The sequence below is a fragment of the Temnothorax americanus genome, unplaced genomic scaffold (assembly GCF_048541705.1).
Source record: "Temnothorax americanus isolate GAGA-0224 unplaced genomic scaffold, ASM4854170v1 Scaffold32, whole genome shotgun sequence".
Lineage (NCBI taxonomy): Eukaryota > Metazoa > Arthropoda > Insecta > Hymenoptera > Formicidae > Temnothorax > Temnothorax americanus.
The window spans coordinates 2,145,508-2,172,472 of record NW_027509464.1 but is presented as its reverse complement, the minus strand read 5'-3'; the positions used below and the strand labels follow the sequence as shown (position 1 = coordinate 2,172,472).

Below are 26,965 nucleotides of genomic sequence, written 5' to 3'. Positions count from 1 at the left end.
GCCAGTACAATCAGTCTGCTCCCCCTCACCTTCCCCCAAGCCTCTTTCCTTGCTGTATACCCGGTGTCTCTTTCTGTCTCGATTGCGCTGTTCTATCCATCATGTTTTCTTCCCAGGATTTCTTTGCGTCTCTTTCGTGAAAATAATCTCAATAACGTAAGAAATAAAATCTTTTAAGAATTTATCAATGTGAAATTGAAGAAGTTGAAAGAGAAAAATGATCGATTATTTGTATTGATTCGATTTACGTATATAATATCTAGACACTTCTCTCTCTCTCTCTCCATCTTTATATTATTTGTCCCTAAAGTTTTACGCGAAAGTTTTACATAATTTTTCGAAAGATTGCTGTTCGCAACTGCCTCCTTGTTTTTCTTGCTCAGCGCATAAATCTAAAAATTTCCCTGTAACATTTTACAGCCATTTTGCACGGTATATGCCTTTCGCGATCGAAAGTCGACGAGGGGGCGAGTCGTGAGGTAAAAAAGAAGAAGATATCGTGTGCGTGTGCGCGCGCCCGCAGCAAAAGAAATCGAATTTTTACTTACAGGGGTGAGTCGGGGCGAAAGGATACTCCAGGGATGGTGGTAATCGCGGCGCTGGGAGGCCCGGGGGGCAGTGGTAGCAGAACATGCCTCCGGCCCTGGCCACGCCGCCCCCCGGCCCGCCGGCTCCTCCCGCGCCAGCACCCGACACCTGCGGTTGACTCGACGGCTGTTGTTGCTGTTGCTGCTGTTGCTGGTGGTGGTTATTGTTCGGCTGGTGGGCGTGGACCGCGCCAATCTGCAACCACCCGTCAGTGTCAGTTGATTTCATGATCTCTTCCGTGGTAAAAAGAGAGAGAGAGAGAGAGAGAGAGAGAGAGAGAGAGAGAGAGAGAGAGAGAGAGAGAGAGAGAGAGAGAGAGAAAGGAAGATCGCCACAATCGGAGGTTCAAGCGAGCTTTTTTTTCCCCACAATTGCTCCTTTTTACGTCACGAAATAATATTTTCAGGAATGGAATGCGCTTCAATTTAAACGTTACTCCTGCTTATCTTAATAGATCGCTATAGGATATAGTTTTTTGCCTTCAATGGGGTTTATTAAAATATAAATATTAGATCCAAGGAAGAAATCGGTAATTTGCGGTTTGTACTGGCGTAAATAAGGCTGTTGTTGGATCACGATTGTGAATAATTATTGACAAACTCTCCTTTCCTATTTTATAAAATAAGTTAAAATATAAATGGAATTTAATATGAAAAGACCAATCGGAGATGTGTAAAAATCAAACTCCTTTATACAGAGCTTCGTCTTCGAGAAGAGATCGAGTTAGACTCAAATTTAATTCTGAAACTTAACTCCAGTTTCACTTGCTCTGTCTACATTGACTTGATAAAAATTCTAAACATTTCAAATTAAACAATGGACACGTCTCTAATCGTCTTATGTCATGCTCACCCTTCCATCCGGTCAGATTTTTCTGGACCCGCCGGGGAAGTATCGCGATGGCCCTCGAAAAGCGCAGCATCGGGAGCCACTTCCGATTTCGCCGTGCGACGCGCGGATTTTCGAAAGCGGGGTGAAACATGATTAAGAGGGAGCGCGACAGCGGCGTGCTGCAGCGGGGTGGGCGGTTATACGAGGGGGGCAGGCGGGATGCTGGGGAGAGGAAGGGCGCGGAGGAGAACGGATGGGTGGCCGATTACGCCAATCCCCATTAGAGGGATTGTAAACTCGCGTAAATAAATAATGTATGTATCGGCGAGAGAGGAGCGCTGCACGCGGGATGAGAGAGAGGGAGGGGGAGAGAGAGAGAGAGAGAGAGAGAGAGAGAGAGAGAGAGAGAGAGAGAGAGAGAGAGAGAGAGAGAGAGAGAGAGAGAAGCGGCGCGGCGCGTAGAGGGCTCTTTGCCTAAGCAGGCATCGGTCGTGGAACTTAATAAACGGCGGAGTTATCAATTTATAATGGGTCGGCATGTCGCGCATGCGCGTGCCTACGGGGCCCCGCCGTTTCTCTCCCGTTATATAACGGCGTGCACGCGAGTGGCTTTAGAGAACCGGTGTACACTAACTATACCCCCGGTCCCCCTCATCACCAACGACCACCCACCCTCCCCCGGCCGCCCGCGCCCGCCGTTAGCCCCCCTCCCGTTATCTCTATGCGGCTGTTTATCTCGCTCGCTCCATCACGGCGTCTCCCCTTCATCTCTCGCTTCTCCCTTTATCCGCCACTGCTGCACTGTCTCTCTTCCTCTTTTTGCGGCTCTCCGGTACGAAGGGACAAATTGAATTTTAGATCATGGCGTGTTCCTGTGGGGTCCGCGAATAGAGAGGGACAGAGGGAAAGAGAGAGAGAGAGAGAGAGAGAGAGAGAGAGAGAGAAGGGGAGAGAGAAGCGCAGAGGCGGACGTCGAGATGATACTAATTGAAATTTGAAATTGATATTAGCGAATTATTACCCCTCTCCCGTCGTTCTGCTTGGCCCAACGCAATTACGGCCGCGTGTCGGGTATCAAAAGTAATTGCTGCCAAACTTAACAAAATTCGAGCAATTCTCGTTTCGGCCGTCTGACCTCCGGCGAAAACGACGCGTCGACTGTAGTCAGTCCCTTCCCTGATACATGTACGCTTATACGTACTGCTACGGAATATACTTTTAACGTGATACCAAATCGTGTTAGTTGTCCGCGCTAGTAGGTTCCCAATAAAAGCATCCAGCTATTGACGCATCCAGCTCAAAATCAGTTAAATAAAGCGCGCCCTTCAATGCGCAATTTCAAACAGTTGCATTATTTTCTCGCCTTAATTTGGCAAATTTTAGATATTTAGATACCGGAAGTATATTACGAAAAATTAAATTATTGGAAGGAACGGGCTAATTATGAGCTGAGCCATAATTCGCTCGACTCATAATTATCATTACTGGAGCCTTCACTTCGACTTAATTAAATTATTATTTACACATGTAGTATAAATCTATTTTTTTCAGTTACTATTCTTTATTATATATTAATGGAATAAAGAGCATATATATTTCTCGTCGAATCTGGGACTCTAAAAATTAAAGAAAAATATATTTCTTATCTTAAAAAAATCCTGGGTACTTAATACGGGCGTCACTTCCAATTCTATATTTCATATGTGTATACATATATACAATACATATATATATATAATTATATACTATTAAATATATAATATATACATTATATATCTATATATAGCGTTCGTATATAATGAATAAGTACCAAATTCTGTGAAAAACGTGTGCCAATATGTTTGAAAAAATTATAAACATTTTATCAAAAGTACCCGACAATTAATCGCGAACAAGTAACCGATTTATCGCAATACCAATAGCTCGAGGAAACAATCGCGATCTGTTCATTTTTCGTGCCCCATAAATTCGTCCGCTGTGGGTGGCGGTGCTATTGGTTTTGCGTTTGCCGAGAGTTAGAGACATAATGACGGGACATACGCACCGACAGAAGGGACGAAATGTAGCGAGGCTAATCCGCGAGGGGGAACACGGGGCCCGCGGGTGTCCCTGCGGCACGCGATGGAACCTCGCGGGGGCTTGCGCTCGCCGATCTCACCCTCGCTAGCGCCCTGGCATACGCGTCTTCCTCTCGCCCCCTCTTCCCACCTCGTTTCTTTTCACCCCGCGCGAAATAGGGTCGGCATGTGGTCTTAGAGTGTATTTGTGGTGTTCAACCAGCCGGGCGAAATATTATGCCAGTGTTTTATTGTGCGATCATCCCGACGGCGGTGCCCCACTGCGCGCGAGGGCGAAGGGATTGCGGCTACGAGTGTTGCGGTAAGTGTTTACACGTTGGCACACGCTGTCGGATTTGTTACACGCTCGTTATGCGAGGCGCGTTCGCGTTTACCCGGAGCCGATTCTGAAGGAGGCTACAACGGCATTTGGAATGAAGAGCGACCGATTACGAATAGAATGGAGAACTCTTGCGCTGGCCCCCTCGCTAATTTGTCGCTGTAACACGATATTATTCTGAAATTCCATTACATAAATATTTAATGAGTTGGAGTTTAGAACATCGCGAAAGGCACGAATCAAACATTACGTAAGGTAGGCTCCAGATTAATTAAAAACTGCAGACGAAAGCGGCTGATTCAAGACACGCGATAATTAATAGTCCAATTCGCGTATGTATTTGTGTTGGAGCATTAAACGCACGTCATCCGGGGAATAATCTTGCGAGTTAGTATCGTTCGTGATAATATATAATGCGTTAATGAAAGTTAAACCGGATAGGGGCGTATCGCGCTTTAGGGGTGAACAAAGACACGGTTCGGTGTGCCGCGCGCCGAGTGGGTGTCGGATAGCCGGGTGTTTAGATTCCGCGCGTATAACACTGCGCGCTCATTAGAGCGCGGCGCTAATTGCATAATTGGTGCCGGCAATTACGAGCAAAGCGGTGCCGCATCGGGGCTCGTCGGCAGCGGCGGCGGCGCCGGCGGTCGGTGACGTCAACATCCAATAATTCGGCACGCGACGACAATCGCACGCTTCCACCGCGCCATTGCGCAAATAGCGGGAATCGCAATTAAAAGCGATAATTCTGTAATTAGCTTCCCGTCGGCGTCGGGTTCTCTTTCCTCTTCTCGCTTCCATGCCAACGCGAACGCGAGAGACACTCGATCTGCACGCAATCAAATATTCAGGGATGCTTGATTCTAATAGAATTTTAAACATGCACTGTTATATACTCAGTTAGTGTCAAGTAAAACAAATATACGCATTCTTTTCTCCGAAAGGCTGATACTTTGCAACGACGCTGTTGCTCGCTGTAATAAATCAAGGATAAAATCTTTTGCACCAACACAACAGTGTACATAATATTGAAAGATATTTCTGGCCAAGCCGGTAATAGTAAAAAAAGTATAATGTCATGCAGCAATAAATTTTAAATTATTACTTTCGTGATAGTTAAACGACGGACAAACACAGAATAACTCGACAAATAATATTTTTCAGATTTTTTATAATTTTATAAAAAATAATGCGGAGGAACTGGAAGACAGCGTGGCATATTCACAAGAGCAAATAAACTTCAGTTTCCGTGAAAACAGCGCTAACTAATATGTTGTTCCGTGCAGTGTTGCCCGTTCTCTTTTTTCTCGAATCGAGAAACGGCGGATGATGGTATCAATGCAACATCGTGCGCATCATTGTGCATCGCGTGCGGCGCGGCCGGCCGAGCGGCCGAGCAGCCGCGCGAGAAATTCGTGGAGCATATGGCTGCAACAATTTGACGTCGCAAGTTACGTCGGAAAACTCGCCGGCGAAGAGTCTCTCTCTCTCTCTCTCTCTCTCTCTCTCTCTCTCTCTCTCTCTCTCTCTCTCTCTCTCTCTCTCTCTCTCTCTCTCTCTCGCGATTAACGAAGATTTCATTAGGGACAATATTGCGGTGGCATCGGCGGCGCTCGTTGACCGGCGAGCGACGCGGGTCCCGGGTTTCTTTATTGGCCGGTCTCGGGGAATAAATTGGAGGGAATTAATTAAGCGGCACAAATTGGATGCAGCGCGTTAGCCCTTATTCGTGGATGACACAATTTAATAAGTATCTTCTAACGTGAACCGAGAGGCGTGGAGAAAGAGAACCGCGGGCTCCGCTCCGGCCCGCGGGCCCTTCAAAACGAACGAGAGCATGCGGGACGGAGATGTCGTTGAAGAGATGATGGATGTCATCATCAAAATTATGTGATGCGACAAATTAACATATTTAATAAGATTTAATCCGAAGCGACTATAGTAGAGTCGAAATTCTTGTAATCTTAATTATACAATAACGTATACAATGTATATGTCTGACAAAAAAAACATATTGAAAAGATAATTTGCAAATAAAGAATTATTTGCAAAGTATAGTTTGTCTATATATAAGTATAAGTTTGTATATATAAAATTGAACTAAAATATTTATTTGTCAGTTTATTACACGATTCAGTTTTTGTGCAAAGTTCGCAAAGTGTGTTCTCGTGCTGAAAGATGTAGAAAAGCGTGTATTCTCTTGCTCATCTTCTTCTTCTCTCTCTCTCTCTTTCTCTCTCTCTCTCTCTCTTTCGTTTTCATTCGCGCATAGCTACCATCAGCGAATCGTCTTCAACGAAAGGAACTTTAATGCTCATGCAGCAGCAGCAGCAGCAGCAACAATGCGTCGATCGCCGCGGGTCAAGAGGGAAGAGCGTGTCCCAGAATGTAATATCGTGTCATCCACGATATGATTGTACATTGGCTCCTTCGATAATAAGTATTACGGCATGGACGGTCGCGGGGTTAACGGGCCGCATTGTCGTCTCGTCAAAAAGAAATCGAGGACGAAACGAGCTGTGGGTAAATACGCCGCGGCCGCCTTCTCGTCTCAGCGAGAGCAATTAAAGGCGAGTGACGCAGACACACAGGGTATCATAGGCTGATATTCGATTTTCTTTTCAATTAATTATCGAGCATTTTTATTTATTAACTAACAACAAATAACTAAAATCTTAAAATAATAATATATAATGTATATAATAATAATAAATAATCAAATAATTAATTATAATAATAAATAAAATATATATAATCGTTGTGTAAAATATTTTATAAAATTCCTCAAATTTTGTTTATCATTCCGATTACGTGTATATTGATCTTGAAAAATTTCTGATCTTGGAAAAAAGAGGAAAACGTTAAGTAAGTCCAATATTCAGTGGGAGAACCCACGAACGACGTGAGAGACGCCACGGGACATCCTGTGCAGAGAAACGAGCTTTCGCTCGGTCGTTCTCCACGCGACGGGATCGCTCTCGCATCGAGCATCGGTGTAATGTACTTTGGTTAAGCGCATCGGAGCATGCTCGTCGCCGAGTTAACGCATTTAATGGAGGTTAACTTTGCATATGGTATTGCTCCCCCGTGCCGTAACCCCTTTACTGGCGCGGCGCACTCGACGGTATCGAACGCGCGACGCCGGCGTCCAAACTAACCGGGAATTATGCGATACAAAGCGGATAATTACGAGGCGGCTTGATCGATCTTACGTACCCTTCCCCTCCCTCTTCCTCCCCCTTCTGCCGCCCTTTCCCTTCTCTCAGTAGCTTCTTCGCCTCATCTCCTTCCCCACGCATGTAATAATGTAAAACTATTCGCGCCGCTGCACGTAAACTTTCGTAAGTGCGCCCTGAGCTTGCTTCTCTCGTCCTCATCCTCCTCCTATTTCTCCTCCTCCTCGAAGATAGCTCCTTCGGTATATCACTTTGCGAACATCGCGGCAGACACGCTCCTCGCGCAGAGACGTGCATGCTTAACACCGGAAAACGTTGTGAACGTTTCCGTGGCATTTTATATACTCCGTCAGTAATGCAAAGCGTTCGATAATAGAATCTACTATCGCGCGTTTGGCGAACAGGCCGCTGTTTCTGCTGCTGAAAAAAATGGAAATTCAATCGTGCTTTTCCGCGGTTCTTGGAGCTCCGAGAGAGTTAATCATTAAAGAAAGCTCGAAGAAAACGCTGCAGCTGCTCTCAGATTAAACGGATTTGTTTTGCATAAGACAAAGCGTATGTGATTCCAATTGAAATCGCTGGGCCGGGAAGGGTTAAGCGGATTACCAAGCGACGTGATATTATTGTACTATCAAATTGTACGCCTTGATTTAATCCGTTCATTACCGACGGTATAATCCTGAACGGTCAGTGGCTAATAAAATTATTATTACTTTATTACCATTGAATCTAATCTATTATATCTAAAAAAAAATACGAAGTTCCTTAAGCAGTGTTGAAATAAGAGTTCGTCGCGTAACTCTGAAAGAAAGTTGAGAAGAACCGATCGGAGGCGGAAGAAGAAGGACCATGGTGGCTTTTAATAAATTTTTAAATCTAAATTACGAGCGATTTAAAATAACGCCGTACGCATATATATCGGCGATGTAAAATCGTTTTCGGCAAGGCCGAAGCGTGAAAGCCGCAAATATAGAATCCGGGTATCGTTATAACTCCCATGTTAAATGTGTAAATAAATTAATTCGACCGAATTGAATAACTGATTATAAATTAATAGCATGTAATGAGCGAACCGTAGCGACGCGATCCCTATGCCATTTGGAACGACGGGCGGTTATGTGATACCAACAACAACAGCATTAAATAATAAATACGGCCGTTAAACAGCAATCATTATCTCGTGCATTACGCAGGGATTCGTGAAATCTCCGAAAATAGTTATTGCAATGCGCCCGCAGATTAAAAATAAGAAGAACCGGCGGCGGTCTGCGTGCAGATATCGCGGTAGAGAGATAATTGGAGTAACGTAATATACGTGTGTGTGTGTAATTAGCGGTGATATTAATTTAAGAAAATAAAATCGCGCCGCGCTCATCAAAAAATTCCGAGATATTCCCTTATCGGATTTTAATATTTACCGAACAATATAAATACGGCTCATAATGAGATAGAAGTAAAATACGTAAATCGGGTTGTAACGGCAAGTTTGTTTAGGAATACAGAATTAAGACCGTTATAGTTTGCGAGCTGATCTACTTCTAGATTGGAACGACGACGGGGGAGGAGGGGTAAGGCGACTTCATTATAAGTATGATGTGCATCACAAGAGATTCTCGTTATCGAGTAAGAAAATGGAACTCGCCGCGATTGAATTTGAACTGATTATTGATATACGTTGACTCTGCTTTATACCGCGTCGCTTCCTTTTCCGAGCGCTGGTCTGTAAAGACAAGTTTTAATTGAAAGTTGATTAAGACTGCGCCGCACCGTAAGTTTTACAGTCTTAACTTAACTTGCGGTCCCGAGATCGTAACTGAATCTCTTTATTCAGGCCAATTGCCGATTCCAAGTTTAATCTCTTCGGAGACGGCACTTTTAAATCGTAGATGAAAATACAAGTTAATTCTAATTGATTTCGATTTATCGTATATCTTTAATACAAAATGAGGCGCTATTATTAGAAAACGCGTTTTAATATAACAAATATGCAAAAATATTATAAAGTTGGGTCGAATAAAAAATCTTTATTGCAATATTAATTAATTACTGGCAAAGTAAAAAGTTTCTGATATATAAATATAAATATATAAATATATTTTTAAAAAGAGTAGGTGGAGGTATGGAGCGTCGTTGGACGGTTTAAAAGATTAATATTATTTTCATACACCGTATCACACACAGTGGCAGTCAATCACGAAGAGCTTTTTGTGTTGGCCTCTCCCATCTACAAAGGACCATAAATGCATGCCACGGCATCCGGAAACGGAACCTTTCGACCCATTCACCAGGACAAAATCACGTCCGGTCGCCCTTTCTCCGTGCAGGGATATAAAAGCGCCACTCTCTCTCTCTCATTGAAACGAGGGTATCGGTACGTGACGAATACGCATGAATACGGAAACAATCACGGCGAATATAACACTCCGCGATTATCCGACGTAATTATTTCATTATAATTCTATTTATGTAATTATTTCGTTATAATTTTATATTATAGTTCTACCGTAATTATCCACAAATATTTTATCGCAATTATTCCATTGTGATTATTCATAAACGTTTCAATTAACCGCGATTGTAATTTCGACGACGCAAAAATCGTCTTCGTTCCCGATGATTTCGTCGTGAAAAGGGCGACACGTACGTCTCTCGGAAGTTGCAAGTGGCGAGAGATGTCGAAAAGGGTATATAGCTAATTCAAAATCGCGCTTGTGCGCTCACTTTATCCGATAGCACTCTCTTCTTCCGCTCGTCTATCTCTTTCTTCTCCCCCCTCTCTCTTTCTCTTTCTTTCTCTCGTCTCTCCCGACACACCGGCGCAGGTCGACTCCATTTGACTTTTCGCTCCACTCGATTCCACCGCATTGCACACGCCCTTCTCGACGTGCACACTCGAGAGAACACTCTCCGTCCCCCCCAATCTCTCTTTTTGTCGCCCTTTTTACAGAAAGGGGAGAGAAGCGACTCGTGTTTATATCCTTCACTCGCACGTTCTCGCCGTTCTCTCATTGCCTCTGCCTCTTTCTCTCCTTTTAGCTCTCTCTGCTCTCGATTTACAGAGCGACCGGCGGTTTTCGGTTTATTTCCCGCTTATCCACTCGACATTTGATTTATTCCGTCTGTCGCGCACCGCGCTGCGGGTGATGCGCTTCGATTATCACACCACCGATTGTGGAAAGAAACGTATCGGCAGCGCCAGCCTGATGAGATTATAGCTGGACGCAAATAGGTACAATAAAATGATAGTTATCATTCTAACATTTCCCTAATACTGTTAAACTTTTTCGACACATGTTGCCTTGATGTTCGAGAGATGTTGCTTTTATCTTACAAAAAAAAAAGGACGAAGAGTATTATTAAAACGCAGAACAAATATCTTCACACAGAAGATTTTTGTCAGAGGTAACAGAAGTTCCATTTTATTTTGTATTACATAAAACAGCGATTTGATAATCCGACGAAATATACGAGCCAATGTTGGGGCGGAAATGACGGGGGCGTCTGCTCGTCGGCGGAACACATTAACACGGTGCCGAGCCGAAAGCGGACGAGCGCGAGCACCGAGACGAAGAAGCAGCATCGACGGTGTGATTGAATTAATCTGTCAATTTGCCAATTACACGGATGAGTTTGTTTGGTGGCCGCGGCACGCCGGCGCGTCTCATCCGTTCATCGATCGCGAGCGGATCGGCGGATTGGTTGGATTCGGGGTTCTCCGCGCGCGTGGTGCGCAGCGTGAAGTCGCACGGTGGCGTGCGACGCACGTGCGTGCGTGCGTGCGTGCACACGTACGCGTGCACTCGCGCGCCATACGTAACCGCGTGGCTCGGTGCACAGATTCAACGAGCTCAATTGGCGCAGCCGAACGCAGAAGAGGAGGAAGAGGAGGAGGATCGTATTGATTCTCCGGTTACGCAGACCCGCGACAGAGCTATACGAGACGAGCTTGACTTCTGCCTCGAGCAAGAATCCCCGTCGGCCTCCGCTCGAGACGCTGTGCGCGCGAAAAATAAAGCCTTCACAATCGCTCCGACTGGATGCCGCGAGAAGAGGCAGGAGCAAACGTCAGGTTCGCCGATATTGAATCAGGAGCGCAGTCTGATTTCCCATTATTTCCGTAAATCACATTCGTCCAGATGAAAATTGTCGCACCAACGCTAATCTTTTTCCTTAGAAAAACACGAATATTCGAACGTTCAATCACCTGTATAATTTATCTCTTATATATTGCAAAAACTTGTATATAGATTACCGACTTTTGCGAGCGAGCGTGAGATACACCAAAAGATGCCACGGATCATCGCCACCCTATTGTAGGTCATTGCACGCAAGCACGCGGCATTATTGCATTTGCCGCGGCAAAGTTATATCAAGCCAAAGTTAGGTTTGTTCCGAGACGAGTATCGTCGGTCTCGCGCGCGTCTGCGTTAGAAAGAGACCGAGCGGATAGACTCCTAGGCGGTGTAATATCACTCGATGCGCGAACGGGGGACGAAGGAGGAGGAGGAGGCCCGAAGCCGCGGGCTGCGAGAGGGAATAGGGGATGCGCAGTCGAGGGTTTCGTTTCCGAGCCCGGCTTCGAGCCCCGAGGGCACCATTTCCAGCGGAACCGAGAGCGCGCGCGAGCCACGGGGACGCGGGGATCCCCGGATCCCGCCGCTATTCCAATTGCTTCCCTGTTTGATATGCGCCAATTTCATCCAATATGTCGCGCCCCTTAGACGACTCGATTCACCCGTACTCTCTGTACCGGCGAGCTTGCGGTCGCAACGTCTTTCTCCCTCGGCGGCCGGTCCAAGTAAAGGGTAAAAATATACGGGACACCCATTCTTGCGTCGATCTGATGAAATCGGTGAAATTAAGCATCAAATTAAAATCAAATTATATAAACTATTACACGTATATATTTTTTTTTTAACATTTTTATATCTCTTTTCCTTAGCTTTATTTTTCTATCTGAGTTTCCCCGTTTAAAAAATATCTTATACATGTAAGATTTTTTTTTGTTATTTGTATCTTTTTCTTCCCCCTTTACTTGTTTGTTTCTTTTTCTTTCTGATGTGGGCCGTACCCTTACTTACGCCGGTATCTCCGGCCGGCCGTACGCGAGGGAATCCCCGGCGTGCGGGATGATCGCGGGTGGTCACGTGCTGCCGAGTGACCACTCGCTCTCTTCCTCGATGATACTTGTCGCGTCGTCACGTTTGAGGTCCATTTATATTATTTATCGCCCGGCTTTTCCGCGCGGGAAGGATCCGGCGAAAGGCGTCGGCGAGATGTGTCCGGCGCGTGTTTATACTCGGCGCTCTCTAACGCGCAAACGGATGGCTATACGGAGCGACTGGCTGATCCGATTGCGTACACGGTGGACGGTGGCGTTTGAGGTAAATTATTAATTTCACGATTGACGATTGCGTCTTATGAGATATATCTTTTCACTACTTAGATCTTCCGAATCGTTTTTTATCATCAAACGTGTCAGTTCTTTCGATCCAACTTATTAGCGTAATCATTTTCTATGGTACAAGTACAATACATTTAGAAAAATTGAAATTTTCAATCTGTCGTCATGTATTTTATCCGTGATTATTTTTTCGTCTCTCAAAACGCGATAAAGCTTCAAGCTCGCTTTCTCAGTTTTCAGCCATTAGACCGTTAAAAAGACAGAAATCAGGTAACTGTAAACAAATAAGCATTTGCCGATACATTCGCTAATAGCTTTCATGAATCGTGCATCAGATATACCATTGTCGTGCATATACATTATTCAACAGAATCGAGCGACTCCGCGCCATATTTCCGTGAGATTCATTTTTACGAATCTGCAGAGGCGCGCGGGAATAAAGCACACGTGGAATTATCGTTCGTTCAACCGCCCGTGCAATCGTCCACTTGGCATGCGCGCGCGCACGTGGACGTATGTGTACACGTGTATGACTCCTCGTATTTGTATCTATTATATATAAACCGCTACTGCGGATTTGGCGCTTGTCCCGAACGTGCAGTTGCAGTCAATCCCGGACGGCCTGCCGGATAGATGATAAAGTTGCGCCGAGACGAGAACTGACACAATGTGCACGAGCGTGTTACGCCATTTGAAAGAGGAACGGTCCTGCGTCTCCGCGTCGCGGCCGAGTTGCCAAATTCGCGACGCGCTTACAACTTTGCCGCATAGCGCATAAACCTCGTTTCCGAGTAATCTCATATTCCGCGAACTACCCCGAGACTCGCGAGGGATCGTTATGCAGTAAACATTTTTCCGCATCTTCCGAGAGCGTATCGGAATTTACGTCGTTATTCTTATCTTCCTCTGAAATTTCTGTAGCTGTTCTTTAATACAGAACTACAGAGGCACCGCCGTGTATTTTTGTATACGACTGACGCGCGTTGTGGAGTATGAATAATTGCAAAAGATCGTTCATTCTTATTTATTTTAATATTTCTACATTAACGTGTTCGATCCATTTTGTACAAGAAATTCCATGACAATATACGTCTAAATTTTACGTAAAATTTCAACGTTACCATCATCGAAGCCTTGCGTCGGTGTTTGCTCAAAGTTGACGATGACTATTGCCGAAGCATACGAAAATACCACGTTAAATCTCTCGCAAAATCACGGGCACTACGGCGACGACACGCCGAACGATCATAGCCACCCCCGGAGGCGCGGAATGGATCCGGCCGAGAGGAGCGGCGCGCGCGGGGGTTAGATAGGGTAAAGAGGAAGCTCGTAAAGAAAGCGCGCGAGGTAACCGGAGAGGGGGATGGAAGCAGTCAGTCAGGTAGAGAAGAAGCCGGGAACGTGCCGGGAATGTATGTGGGATCCCCGTTACTCGACTGAACGGCCGCAGAGAGCCCGGGCTCTTCGCTCCTTCCTGCACCCCCGTCCTCCCCCCGTTCGCCCCTTACACCATCGCGGACTGTGTGCAACTCGCCCGGGCTCGCTTCTCCTGTATTATTGCCCGACCGTAAATTCCGCCCGGAAAGCGATTTAGCGAGGAAGCGGTAAAGATAAATCTTGAAAAAGTCGAAAAGCGTAAAACAGGAGCCGCCGCCGCCGTCGCCGTCGCCCGCAGCCGCCGGAGGCTGAGGGGCAACGGGGAGAAACGAGAGGAAGGCAAAGGGGGGCGAAAAGAGGAGTCTCGCGCTCCTTACCCCGATATATATATACCGGGTAAACCCTCGCGATCCTTGCTCTCTTCTCACTTACCTGCCCCTCGCCGCTACTGCAACCGCCCTATGCCCATATACTCCCCCGCGGTTCCCTCTCTTTACCCCCCTCTCCCCCCCTCGTACGTTCGGCGCCGCCGTGCCCCCGCATCTCCTTTCTCTCGGTCGTTTTCTGCCCCCGTGCACCTCAGGAAAAGGATGAAAAGGAGGCGTGTCCGCGCGCGCGAAAAGCGCGTATGTGCATTTCTCGTATCCGTAAGCGCTCCTCCGCATTACATTACGCTCCTTCTCGCTGTCTCTCTTTCTTTTTTTTCTTTTTCTCTAGTCTCTGTCGCGCCTCCTCGCCTCCCAAAGAAATTCCCTTTAATTATAAGAATGCGCGTTATTTATTTACATACGTTTAATACGTGGCCCGTCGACGCGAGAATTTCGATTCGCGGGCCATGGTTTCGTCCGTTATTGCCACCTCATATCTCGAACGTCGTTCTCGCGATTAAATAAAAAAAACAGCATCCCAGACTCTGGGATCACCCTTCTTCTGCGGATTCTCCGAACGAAAAAGTTTCAGATATTTCTGATTCCGTTCTTATTGTCACATTTGTACGACAATAAAATTATGTAAAAGATCTTTATATGCCTCGGACAATTTCGGCGCGGAATATCCGGGGAACGCTCGCGCGCGCGGTGCGCCGATCGAAAAACAGCGGTCGGTGCGGGATTGCGGGAGTCACACCGGCGCGGCGGCGGAATGCCGTTGGCGGTAAGTGAAAATTGCGGGCACTTTGATCCTCGCGAAACGGAGAGTCCTCTCTCTTTCGCCGTATTTTTTCTCTCCCTGTCCCTCTCTTTTTTTTCATCTTTTTTCCTTCCTTTTTTTTCGTCCCCACGCGCAGCTTAATGCGATTTGCAAATTCGCGGCTCGGCCATCGCGGCATCGTCGGCCCGGCGCGGCGCGGCCGGCCGGCCGAATGAATAAATGATACGCGCCGATTCGGCCTATTGCGGCATTATCCGTCGTCGAATTCGCTCCTGACGCGGCCAATTATTCATGTTCGCGTGGCGCCACTGCGATTAAAGGTCAATTTCGATCCCGACGATCATGAGAGAGCGCGCGAGCGCGCTGCAGAAGATTCCTCTCGCACACAAACATTCCTTCCATTAAATCTGCCGGATTCGCGAACGGCGACGGTGGCGGCGGCTCGCGACGACGGCCGCCATGATTCACGGCCGTAATTAGATCTTTCTTCCTTTCCGCTCGCCTTTCGTATACTATGTCGACAATCGGTTGGTTTATACGCGCGTTATAGATTGCGGTTAATCGAATTCGATCGCGATCAATATCTTAGGGGGAATATTCGCGGGCGAATCTGATTGCGGTATAAATAACGTGCTTTATGTATTGCTTTATTATGTATTGTTAAATCGATTGCATATACCAGCAGATATCAATAAATATACTGTTCATTATTAATTGAAGGCTATATTGGAATTGAAAGGAAAAATTTAATATAATTTTCTAGGGTGAGACGAAGAGTAGGAAGAAAAGAGAGAAGTATATATAAAGAGGGAAGTGGAAGAATCGTTAAGTAGGGGAATGAAGATTTATATATTTAATATTGCATAAATAATAATTACTCTTTTATTTAATATAATAATCGATAAATTTATTACTTTATTGTCACAGCTAACATTTAAATAATTTAAGAAAACAAACAGTGCGCGTAAAATTATTTACTTTTAAATACATAAAAATATGTATGTACAATTTTCCAAATTTATTGGCGAGATTTTTCTGAAATAATTGTTTTAAAAAAATTATGATACGAAAGATAAAAATTAAACAGAAAATATAGACAACTTTTACGATCGAATAACAATACATTAATATATTAAAAGTCTGCAACGAGAAAAAACCGATGGAATATTTTTTCGCCAAGAAAGTGCATGAAGCTTCTACATTCTCAAGACAGGCAGAATCGTTTTCTTCGCCCCGCAAGAGAGATCGGCCGCTAAAATAAAGGCGAGCGATCACGCTGAATTGACATTGATATCGAAAGGTGAATCACGCATGTAGAGAATGCACGATCCGGCCGGGGCGGCGCGGCGGCCTCGCGAGCGTCCTCATCCTCCGTTTATCGCCAGGCATACATATGCGCGTCTAGAGGAAGTCACCGCACGGCGTAGAATAAACGGTCAGTGACGCGCGGTAATGGCCGACATCCTAATCCTGGCCCCCTACAGCTTAATGCCATACACTCCGCAATGATAATGCCGCGTGTGCTTTTTGTCATTACCAGTACGAGCCGTGCTATCCCGTAATGAGCGCCGCCGACCGCCCGGGCTCCTTGGGTAGCGCGCTAGAAATTACGAAAAGGGTCCTCTCTCTCTCTCTCTCTTTCTCTCTCGCGCGCGCTTCTCACGATCTTAAAATTATATGTATATTTCACTCATTACATATAACTCGGAATAGAATTCCGTTTTCTAATCCAACGTCTCTTCTTCTCTTCGGGTGAAAGACCGCGTCGAGAAAATATTTTCGCGGAATTAGACACGCAAGGTGTTTCCTAGAACCAACCTGCTCTTTACATTTCTTTAATTACCTACAGCCGGAGGTAAAGTTTCCTTTTTGTACGCATCTTTTTCTAAGAGCTTAGCGCGCCTTCTCGATCTTTAATCTAATAGTGCATCGTGGAAATAAAGTTTCAGATAAAACTTTTTTTATTTTAAAAAATTAGAATCTGTGGAAATCTCTCGTCGGAGAATCGAAAATGAAAATTTTATCACGGGGTTTATCAAAAACCGTGAAAACTGGAGGACAGACACCGTGGATGGTCATCGATCGGTCGCTCGAAGACTCCGCGTCGAGGGGAAAAAAAATGTGCGGGTAGCGAGCGAGCGGTTATAACACGCATTTTGTCATCGTAAGAAGTGACGTCACGGGTCCTGACCCCCCTCACTCTCCCTTCCCCCGTTGCCGTATTCGAGAGCAAGAAGACGGCAGAAGAAAGAAGGAGAGGGAGATCACAGGGAGGACGAGGAAAGCGTACCCGCAGCTGCCGCCCCGTGGCTTCCAACACAATAATATCTAATTAATTTATTAATGAGGTTAACTTGGCAGGATTGGACTGGCAGACAGCGCAAGCCGGCGAGCGCTCTCGGAGCAGTTTAGCGTTAACGTCTTCTCCTCTGCCTCGCTCCACGTCGGCGGAATGAATTAAGCTTAATCGGAGCGAAAGTGTCGGGCGCGTGCGTGCGAGCGTCCTCGAGCAGGGCCGCACGGCCCTTCACCCTTCTCCCTTCTCACGTTCTAAGGCTAACAAGTCCGTATCGCGCATTAAGGCCGCTTATCGCGAATAGAAATAGATAATGTTCCGTCTCGTTGATAATGCTCCGCGAGCCCATGCATAATTCGTAATAATAGCACGTCTCATTTTTTTTTTTTAGATGTAATCACGGGACATTTATAGTGCTAAAACGGATCAAGTCCGGATCTCGTAAGATCAGCTTTTAAATATGAAAGCGCATATCTAAAATATACCTCGTAGATTACGGACCAGATTCATTCTAACATCGGATGCGTCGTCTATCTTTTTCCCCTATCACTCTTTTTTTTTTTTTTTTTATTAATTCAGAAATGATATAAACGCGCGGTTCAACGGAGCAGGGCACGGACCAGGAATCGTTCCACGTTAAGTTTCGACCGGGGCTTCTCCAACGGCAGTCCGTAGACAGCTGCCGCGCGGAGTCCCCAGAGGGATTCACGGCGGCGGCTGACGAAAACGAGCTCGGACAGCCGCCCTTATACACCCATCATCATCGTCGGTTGAGGATCGGAAGAGGGGAGTGGGAGCGAGATCAGAGAGGCGAGAGAGAGAGAGAAGAGCGATAGATTCGAGAGAAGAAGAGAGATAGCATAGCAGCTTAGATAGCGAGAGTCTATAGATATCTCTCTAGAGGAATAGCTCTTATATCGATCTCTCTCTCTCTCTCTCTCTCTCTCTCTCTCTCTCTCTCTCTCTCTCTCTCTCTCTCTCTCTCCACCTCCGTTCCTCCCTTTGCCTTCCTTACGGTTCGCGAAACCCCGCCATTCCCGCTTCCCCGCTCGGCGGCAGTCCCACGCAGTTATTACGTGACCATAAAGAGCAGTCGCTTTTCCGAGGACGATATCGTATTGCGCTTGTCGCGTCAAATTCCGAGATCGCACTTGATTCCGGAAGTAACGCCGAGAGGGAGGGAGAGAGAAAATCCGGGACATGTCGGATGATGGGGCTGAAAGTCGCCGATAAAACGAAGAAGGAGAGAACGCTCGGTTGGGTAACGACGAACGTAAGTTGATATTTCATTTATTTAGGCGGATTTAAAGAGTTACAAAAGCATAGTGATATAACCCAGTTTTTCTTCATTCTGACATTTAGACGTTTATCGAAACAAGAAAGAGAATAAAGTCGTAAGTACAGAACAATTGTACAAGTTTTACGAAAACTGACTCACATTATTTTGCCATTAAGGTCTTTCATTTAATAGTGATTAATCGAAAGAGAAATATATTGTTGGTGCAGATTCGATCTTGATTCAATGAAACTATTATCTCATGTTGAGAAAGAAATCGACTTGAAATTAGTATTCACGGGATTAAATGCAGCTGATATAGCTCGCAGGGTAGCTTGGAGGGTGCGCGTCTAGAATAGACGGTCACCTGAACGTGCCGCAAATTCTAATCCTATTACGGCAAAGTCTAGTTCAAACCTAAAACGGAATTATCGGCTATTCGGGTCTAATGCCGTAATTGCTACATATATCCCTGGATTATAATGTGATCGCTGACAAGTTTCCGCCGTGACAATTTAAGCGCGTAACTCTCAACAGATGCCGTGGGGTCTTACAGTTAACAATGTAGACTACGGAGACGCGCGGAATTGTATTGGTAGGCAATTATAGCTGTCGTTTGAGATCGACATCGTCTCTTCATAATGTTAAAAATAATGCATTGAATACCGCCAACTTCTATTTGTCACAACGTTTATAAAAATGAACTTAAAGAGGCAAAGTGTGTAACCTGTAGCATTCTATCGTATATTTTTACTAATTTCCGACTTTACTTCGATATTATAATTTCTGAAGTTATGAAGAAATGAACAGAACATCGAGATACTTTTTTTCTCCATTCACACAAAATGAGAAACATAGTTATTAATACTATTTTCTTCCTATTTTTCTTATCATGTTTAAGATCGAATATATCCCGGTACTTTCCGTTCTTTATAGATACCTATCCTAATACATTAATGCATATTATACGCTGATCGCATCGCGAACTATTTATGGAAAATAGAACGGGGAACAAATCGCACCAATTTTCTACTCAAAGCTTTATTACGTCACGTACTAGTTCGCATACGGTACTTAATAGTTAATTTTAAATTAATTCGATGATCGTCGAAAGTTATTTTTAACATAATTTTTTCTGACTCATGTGACAGTCGAATGCGACGCGAGTCCCGCGCGATTGTACGCACGATATGAAATAGTAATAATAATAAATCTTTTTACACAAAAAATTTGTTAAAAGATGATATAAAATAATAACAATAAATCTTTTTACAAAGAACCGTTTAAAAAAACAAAATTTATATGTAAAAGTAAAAATATATAAAAAAGAATGAATAATATATGAGTCTCTCACAAATGTAATAAAAAATATCAGATTTGCGAGAGGGAGAAGCAATCTTGAGCGAAGCGAAAAGCACAAAGGAAACCTATCGATATCACATTTGTCTTCATTATTTAACGTGACGACATAAATGTGTTTTATGGCATTCATTACGTTCGTCCGCTCTACCCTATATATCAGGCCAGCACTTAAATGTGACAGAATAATTCTGATCGACTTTGAAACAGCGATCGAATTTAAACCTCTGACGCATTAATAATTTCTCAGCGCGATTATCGTAAGGCATTATACATGTAAAATGTAACCGCGCGCGCACCCGTGTTGTTAAGCCAAAATATGAACAAGGCGCGCTTAATATAACAAAGCCATTTAATTTAACTCAACGATTTATGTGAAATAATTGATTGTTATCCGGATAAACGTTCTCGTTCTTTTTTCTTAAAACAAGAATTTCCTCTTAGAATTTGAATTACATTTTTCAACGCGTCTCCCCCTGTCGTAAAAACACGTTGAACAACATTGCTTATCGCAAAAACTTTGTCAATCTGTAAGTGCGCGGACGGGATTTAAGTACGTATATATTACTTCAAAAGCCGGACGTCCGAAATGCGTTAGTTACAGATAAAACAGTGCTCTTGCTTGTAATCATGCCACTATTATTCAATTGTTTCAATCTCTTCGTTATCTGTCACGCTGACAAAATGAATAATTTAATAAATAGCGCTCGTGTTTCATTTATTTATTTCAAGTATTCCCGAGACCGCGATCGAGTGATTTAATATAGGTACATACATATAGTATGAAAGCGTCAGAATACGTGCAGCATTTAACAGTGCACCGACAAGCTATTACTTCGTCGCATAATTATAAATCGTGTATATATTTCGTATATTTAGATCGTGTATATATATATATATATATATATATATATTATATATATATATATATATAAATTATATATATTATATATATATTTAGGATTGTGTGTGTGTGTGTGCAAAACATCTTTTATCTTTTCGTTAAAAAATCATAGCTAAACTCAACAATCGGCGGGCAGAATTAATTATTACTTTCGCAAATGTCGCAATCGGCATCATTCATCGATGAAGAAATTCATGTTACTGACCAATTTAATTATAATTATCGAATAAAAATACATATTACTGCGTTAGTAATGATATAAATTAATGCAACAGTTTCTTCGATCGACTTCGTACTCGTTCAAGCGCACTTTGGGCCAGTTTCATTCACGAACCGATTTTTGTTTTTCGGTATCCCCGATGAAAACAAGGGGCTTACCTTGACCAGGGGCGGACTGTGCGCAGGGGGATGATAGTGTCCCGGCGATGGGCTCGCGGGTGGCCCCGCGCCCCCGGGCGAGATGGCACTGCCTCCGGGGGTGAGAATCCTGGACTCGTGGCTGAACAACACCTTCCCGATCTCTTCCGCACCGCCGCGGATCCCCTCTCCCCGCGAATATCAGCCGGTCGACGGACGCTCTGGAGAGTGTCCGCGTCTGATCTCCGATCGATACGCCGATCCCGCCACTTCCCGCCACACTTTCCCGACCTCGTGTCGTTGTTTCGACTTTGTCCTTAACTCCGCATGCGTGTGCCTTTCGCAAGTCTCGTTCGGGGGTTCAACCTGCGGGATCACGTTGGCGATACCTTCCGGGTGTATCGCGGCGTTAGATCACTGTTCCGCGCTTGTCGTAACCAACAATTTGGAGTAACGAAAAGAAACACTTGACGTGTGCTCTGCGTGCAAAGACGAATTAGGCGTATTTCTTCTTATATATCTATTTATTGATAAAATGATCACGAGATCGTCGATCTCGGTGAATTCTCGCGAGAGTTCTGAACGATGAAGCGAGCAGGCAACCCGTCGCGTACGAATACGTCGAACTTCTGCCAAAAGTAACAGTCGAGAGTTTCGCTTCTGTCATGTATAGATTTGACAGTCACACGCGATAGGAACTTAACGATGATCACGATGTTCTTTCGAGCGACATTGACGCGGATGGCGAAAAAACTTATCGTCAGTATGTTAAATCAGGACGAAGCGTATCGTAGGAATCCTGACGAAGGCGCGAAGTTGATAGAAACACTTGTAGAGAGAAACCGAAGGAACGTTTTCCTCTCTCTTTGAGTAACACTTCCGCGCGAGAGGAGAACAAACGAACGAATTCCTACGTGTGTTTGAGACAAACCGTGACTGGATCTTCACGGAATCCTCTTCGGAGCGACAGCTCAATGGGTATCCACGCGACCAAGGCGGAATCCAGGGTGAAATTCCGATGCATCAGTCGAGTCGAGTTAGGAGCCAGCTTCGCGTGGTGCTTGATCTCGTTGTTTCTCGTGGATGAGCACGCGGGGAGCACTGCGACAGCGAATGACAGGACGGGGACTTCTTTTCTCTCCCTTTCTCTCTCTCTCTCTCTCTCTCTCTCCTCTCTTTCTCTCTTTGCCTGCTCCGAATATCGACACGCGAGCCGCAAGGCGACAGGACCTCCAAGCCGATAGTGCGTCGCGTGACGACGACGTGTCGCGGCCGCGGTGGAGTCGCGGACGGTCGCCGTTCCGTCGCGGGCCGCGACGGGAAGCGTGCACGGCGAATAGGCGGAACCACGCGTGCGCCGAGCACGCGGCGAGGCGTGGTCTACGCACCGTCGTGTGCACCGCTACCCATCTCTTTCTTCCGCGCGCGCCCTTCGCACCCTCCGCCGTCGTCGCTTCGGCGGCGGCCGGCGCGCCTCTCCCCGACGATCGTCTATCCGCGAACGGCGGCGCGACGCCCGATGCCCTCCGTGCGCCGCCACGTGGTTTTATTGGCCAAATAACGCGTACGACAAACATCCCTACTTTCATCCCTCTCGCCCTCCCGTCTTCCCCGCCACCCCCGGCCCCGTCCTCCCGCGGAGCGCAGAATCTTCTGTCAGTCCTGTCACCCGCCGGTGTGTCGTAACAACTCTCCCTTCCTCCCTCCCTCCCTCCCTCTCTCTCTCTCTCTCTCTCTCTCTCTCTCTCTCTCTCTCTCTCTCTCTCTCTTTCTCTCTCGTGCTCTTTCTCTCCACCTCGCGCTTTTTCGCGGCTGCACGTAGGCACTTTGCGCGAGAAGAGAGGCGATAGTCGTCATGGTGTAAATCGCGTTTCAGCCTCCTCTTTGCCCCTCACAAGTCCATGGCGATCTTTGGCAGAGCGCGTGTTAGCCGCGCGCGGCTTCTCGTTCTCTGCGCGTTCGCACGCTCGCTCGTTCTTCGCGACCACAGCCGCCCTTGACAATAACATCCACTTTTTTTAACGCGATTTTAAATGCGACCGGGCACGGATTTAGAATCGTGCGCAGACGATTAGACTCTGGCCTGATCATTATCCTTTATATAAGATAAAAGTAACATTGGTGTAATTGTTTCTTTCAATTTCCGTGAGTTTGTATAAAAGTGAAGGGAAGAAGTATTGGAGGAGGGATGGATTTTTTGAGATGTTAATAAAATTTTTCTTCCGCGATGTTGCGTTAGAACATCGAGGGGAATTAGAATTATCGATTAATAGCTCACAAATCCTCGTATAGCCACCGTCTGACGGGACTACTATACGATTCACTTTATGCGGGCGACGCACAGAGTATAACGTAATTTCGGTTTACATTGCCCGTACAAAGTATCCTTTCCAGCTTGATCTTCCCCCTTTGCATCGTCTTTCCCTTTTCCACGTTTGAGCCGATTCTGATATATCATTTGTTATGTAATATCTTTTTTTCTCCGTAGCCCGTTTCGATTCTTCTCGACTCGAATGACTCGATAATTTACGAAAATTATTAAATCGCCGCCAGGGACCAGTAATTATAATAAATATATTAATCTCGTTATATTATCTGCATCTTTATAACCGCCTTCCTTTCGAGTTGAAAAATATATAAAAAATATTTGACCGCGGGTTTTCTTATATTTCTTTTTAATTCATTTCATTTTTATTTCACGCCCTACGCAGCGTATAATTTTAAGTACAGTTTTAAAGAGTGATTAATTACTCCAGTTGTCTTAAAAATTACAAGAACGGCTGCTTAAAAATAGATTCAACCGCTAATGGAGAATTACGATGAATTTTCCCGTTATGGACGGCGGAGAGCGTTCTTTTTTCCAAAGTATAAAAATAATGAAATAAAACAACGTGTGTACGTGCGTTTATACTGAAACGATCTGTGTAACAGATATCTATTTTGTAACCGATTAAAATTAATCGAGAGCATCGAGAAATATCCCTCTTAAAATATACATAGGTATAAATGCTGCAAATGTCGGTGGGGCTTTTCAACGTTAATGTCAAAATTAATCTTAATTCAAGCCGCGCGTTACGAACGGCGGGCGAGGCGATAATAGACGTTTCCATTATCCAGGGGGGGGGGAAATAACGACACCCGCGCGCCGAAGATTTCCTCCAACCCGTTATTAATGCCGCGTAACTACCCGCATACGGTACCCGCTACCCGCTACTACATCAGCTTCCCGTCCCGCTGGTTCCGCGTTACTCGGCCTCCAGGGATGGCCGAGAGTTGCGACAGGAGGTGAGACTGCGAGCGATGGGAAGAAGAGAAAGAGGGAGAACTCTGAAAAAGCGAGAGCGAGAGAGAGAGAGAGAGAGAGAGAGAGAGAGAGAGAGAGAGAGAGAGACAAAGCGACAGGCTGAGTTAGGAGAGTAATCGCGTTACGTGGTGACTGGATTACACCGCGCCACGTTTGCGAATTGCACGCCGCGAACACACGTGCATCCCCCTCCGGTATAAGTAACCACCCCGGGACGTCATCCGACCGTCCAGCCCGTTTGACGTGTGGAGAAAGGAAGAGGGCAAGAGAATGCCGTCGAAAATAAATCTTTTATCCTAGGATATTTTTTTCTTCTCATTATTCACTGGCAGCTTTCTTTCGCGCGGATATATAAAGCGCGTTGACGCGAGGACATTTCCGCGCGAAGCGCATTAAGCGAATTCCTGTCGTTTCACGCGGCCGGAACCTCAACGGACGCGGCAAACTTTCGCGGGGGGGAAGGGAATGACGCGTGTCGTAAAAAAGAGGGCTGGGGGAAAAAGAGAGAGAGAGAGAGAGAGCATACGCGAGAGAGACGTAAACGCGTTATTCGTTTACGTGAAAAATAGATTTCATTCTCGCGAGTTTACAGAGAGCACCGCTCCTATCGCGTTAAATTTTCACGACGGGCCCTTTGACGAATTTGAAAGTCGACTTTTTTTTCCCCTCGTCGCGGTGTCGCGGTGTCGCGCGAGTGAATTTAGGGCTTCGGCAAACATTAATTAACGCTCCGATCGGTTTCTATTCTTATCGGCGGTAGTCATAAGAAGAAATATTTTCCAAATGAAATTATATGCACGGTTGAAAGCCATCTACGACAGGTTTGTAAAAAGCACTTTTTAAAACGGGCGACTGAATTAACGAATCGAGTTTCGTCATTCCTACGTCCATTTTTTCCGCTTCTCTCGCTCAACGTCTCTTGCGGGAACAAAGATGAGTGATTCAAATTAATGAATCGCTCTTTCCCTCCACGCCCTATTTTTCCTAACAACCTAATTTAGTATCCTCGTTGCTTCACACCGCGCGAAGAAGCTGAGCACTTGCTCTCCCCACTCCCGTTCCCTTTACAAGGACTACGGTGTTCCTCGCTCGCGGTTAGACGAGCTGCTACGCGTCTCGAATTCCGGCGACGTTGGCGAGCGGGCGGTGCGGAGGTTCGTTTAATAAAATAACCTTGTTACCAGTCCCGTGCTAGGGGGTGGTGATGGTAGCCTGGTTGGCGGAAGGACGGAGCTGAGGGTAGGAGGGGGCCAAAGAGAGGGCGCGAGAGAGGGATCCGAGACAGAAGAGCAACGCTGCGAAGCCGCCGGTGTGACGGGCACTGACATAACGCGGGGGTGACGGGAGAGAGGGTACTGCGCGCCGTCGACGAGAAACGAGAGGGACGGGGGAGAGACACGGCAGGGGTACTAATACATAAAGTAGCTTAAAGTAGAAAATTGTGGAAGCGTCGTGATGCCTGGTGATTGCGTTACCTCCGAGGCTTTGATTTAAAATGCATCGGGGGAAGGGGGGGAGAGACTGGCACCGGAGAAGGGAGGAAAGAAGCGAGGAAGAGGAAGGGAAGTGTCCGGAGGGAAAGAGGGGGGGACCGCGCGGGGTTGCTACGAGAGCGAGGGTGTGGACGGACGGATCTCCTGCCTGGGAGCCATGTTCCTCCTGCGAGGAACGGAAGGGGACACAGAGGAGGGTGGCGAGGACGGGGGAGGGAGGAAGAAAACGAAGAAGAGTAGAAGGTGGCGGCGTCGGCGGCGGTGGCGGCGACGACGATGATGGTGGTGGTGCCCACCGATGCCGTAGAAAGCTTCCACACATCCACACATCCACGAGGAGGGTGCTCCGGAGGCTGAAGGGGAAGATAGTGGGAAACGACGGGGGCGAAATTCTTTCGCGGACGATCCTGCAACGTGCCGCATCGACTGGCAACTTTGGCCCTCCGATGTCTACTTTGTTGTTGCTCTTTCCATTCTTTCCCGTCGCGATGCCTCGGCCCTTCCCTTCCACTGTCGGAGGCGCAATAATCTCTTATCAGGTCAACCCTCTCAGCTCTCTCGCCCGCGATTTATCTCTTTTTTTTCGTCGCGAGAGCGAAGACTCTCCCTTGCGTAAATTTGATCGTTAGCACGCTGCTGAATCTCTGATGTTCGAAGCACTTTATCATAATCTCTAAAATGTAGCTATATATATGATTTAATTATCTAATAGAACTGTAAAATTATATACATATAGTAGTAACAATGCCGAAGATTAGCCAAAATATTCGTATGTATCTTAACGTAATTAAAGTAAACATTGAATTTTCTCTATCTTTTAACCGATAAACTATAAAAGAGTGACTGAAAGGAATTGAAATAATCGAACTTTAGACAACGTCGATTTTATTTTAATACGAAACTTACTAATAATGTAATCACCAGATTTATGCGAAAACGAATCATTATTACGCGTAAGGATAGTATATTATGTAAATAATATAATGTGTACCAAAATATCGAATCCTAAATTTTGTAGGGATGCGACGGCGCGGCGCTTCGCGTTTGATCGCCC

At 45.7% G+C, this 26,965-nt stretch overlaps 1 protein-coding gene across 2 annotated transcripts in view; it reads right to left on the bottom strand.

The window, feature by feature from the left end:
* Drgx (Dorsal root ganglia homeobox) overlaps positions 1-22,425 on the bottom strand; it is a 38,527-nt gene extending 16,102 nt beyond the window's left edge. The window contains exons 1-2 of one of the 2 annotated variants that reach the window (XM_077413097.1): positions 21,136-22,425; positions 549-783 (exon numbers count right to left, since the gene is read on the bottom strand). In XM_077413097.1, the coding sequence (XP_077269223.1) occupies positions 549-633 (85 nt within the window). In that variant the 5' untranslated portion in view covers positions 634-783; positions 21,136-22,425. The remainder of the gene's footprint in view (positions 1-548; positions 784-21,135) is intronic. The other variant, XM_077413099.1, reaches the window with a different exon arrangement.
* Positions 22,426-26,965: the final 4,540 nt, after the last annotated feature.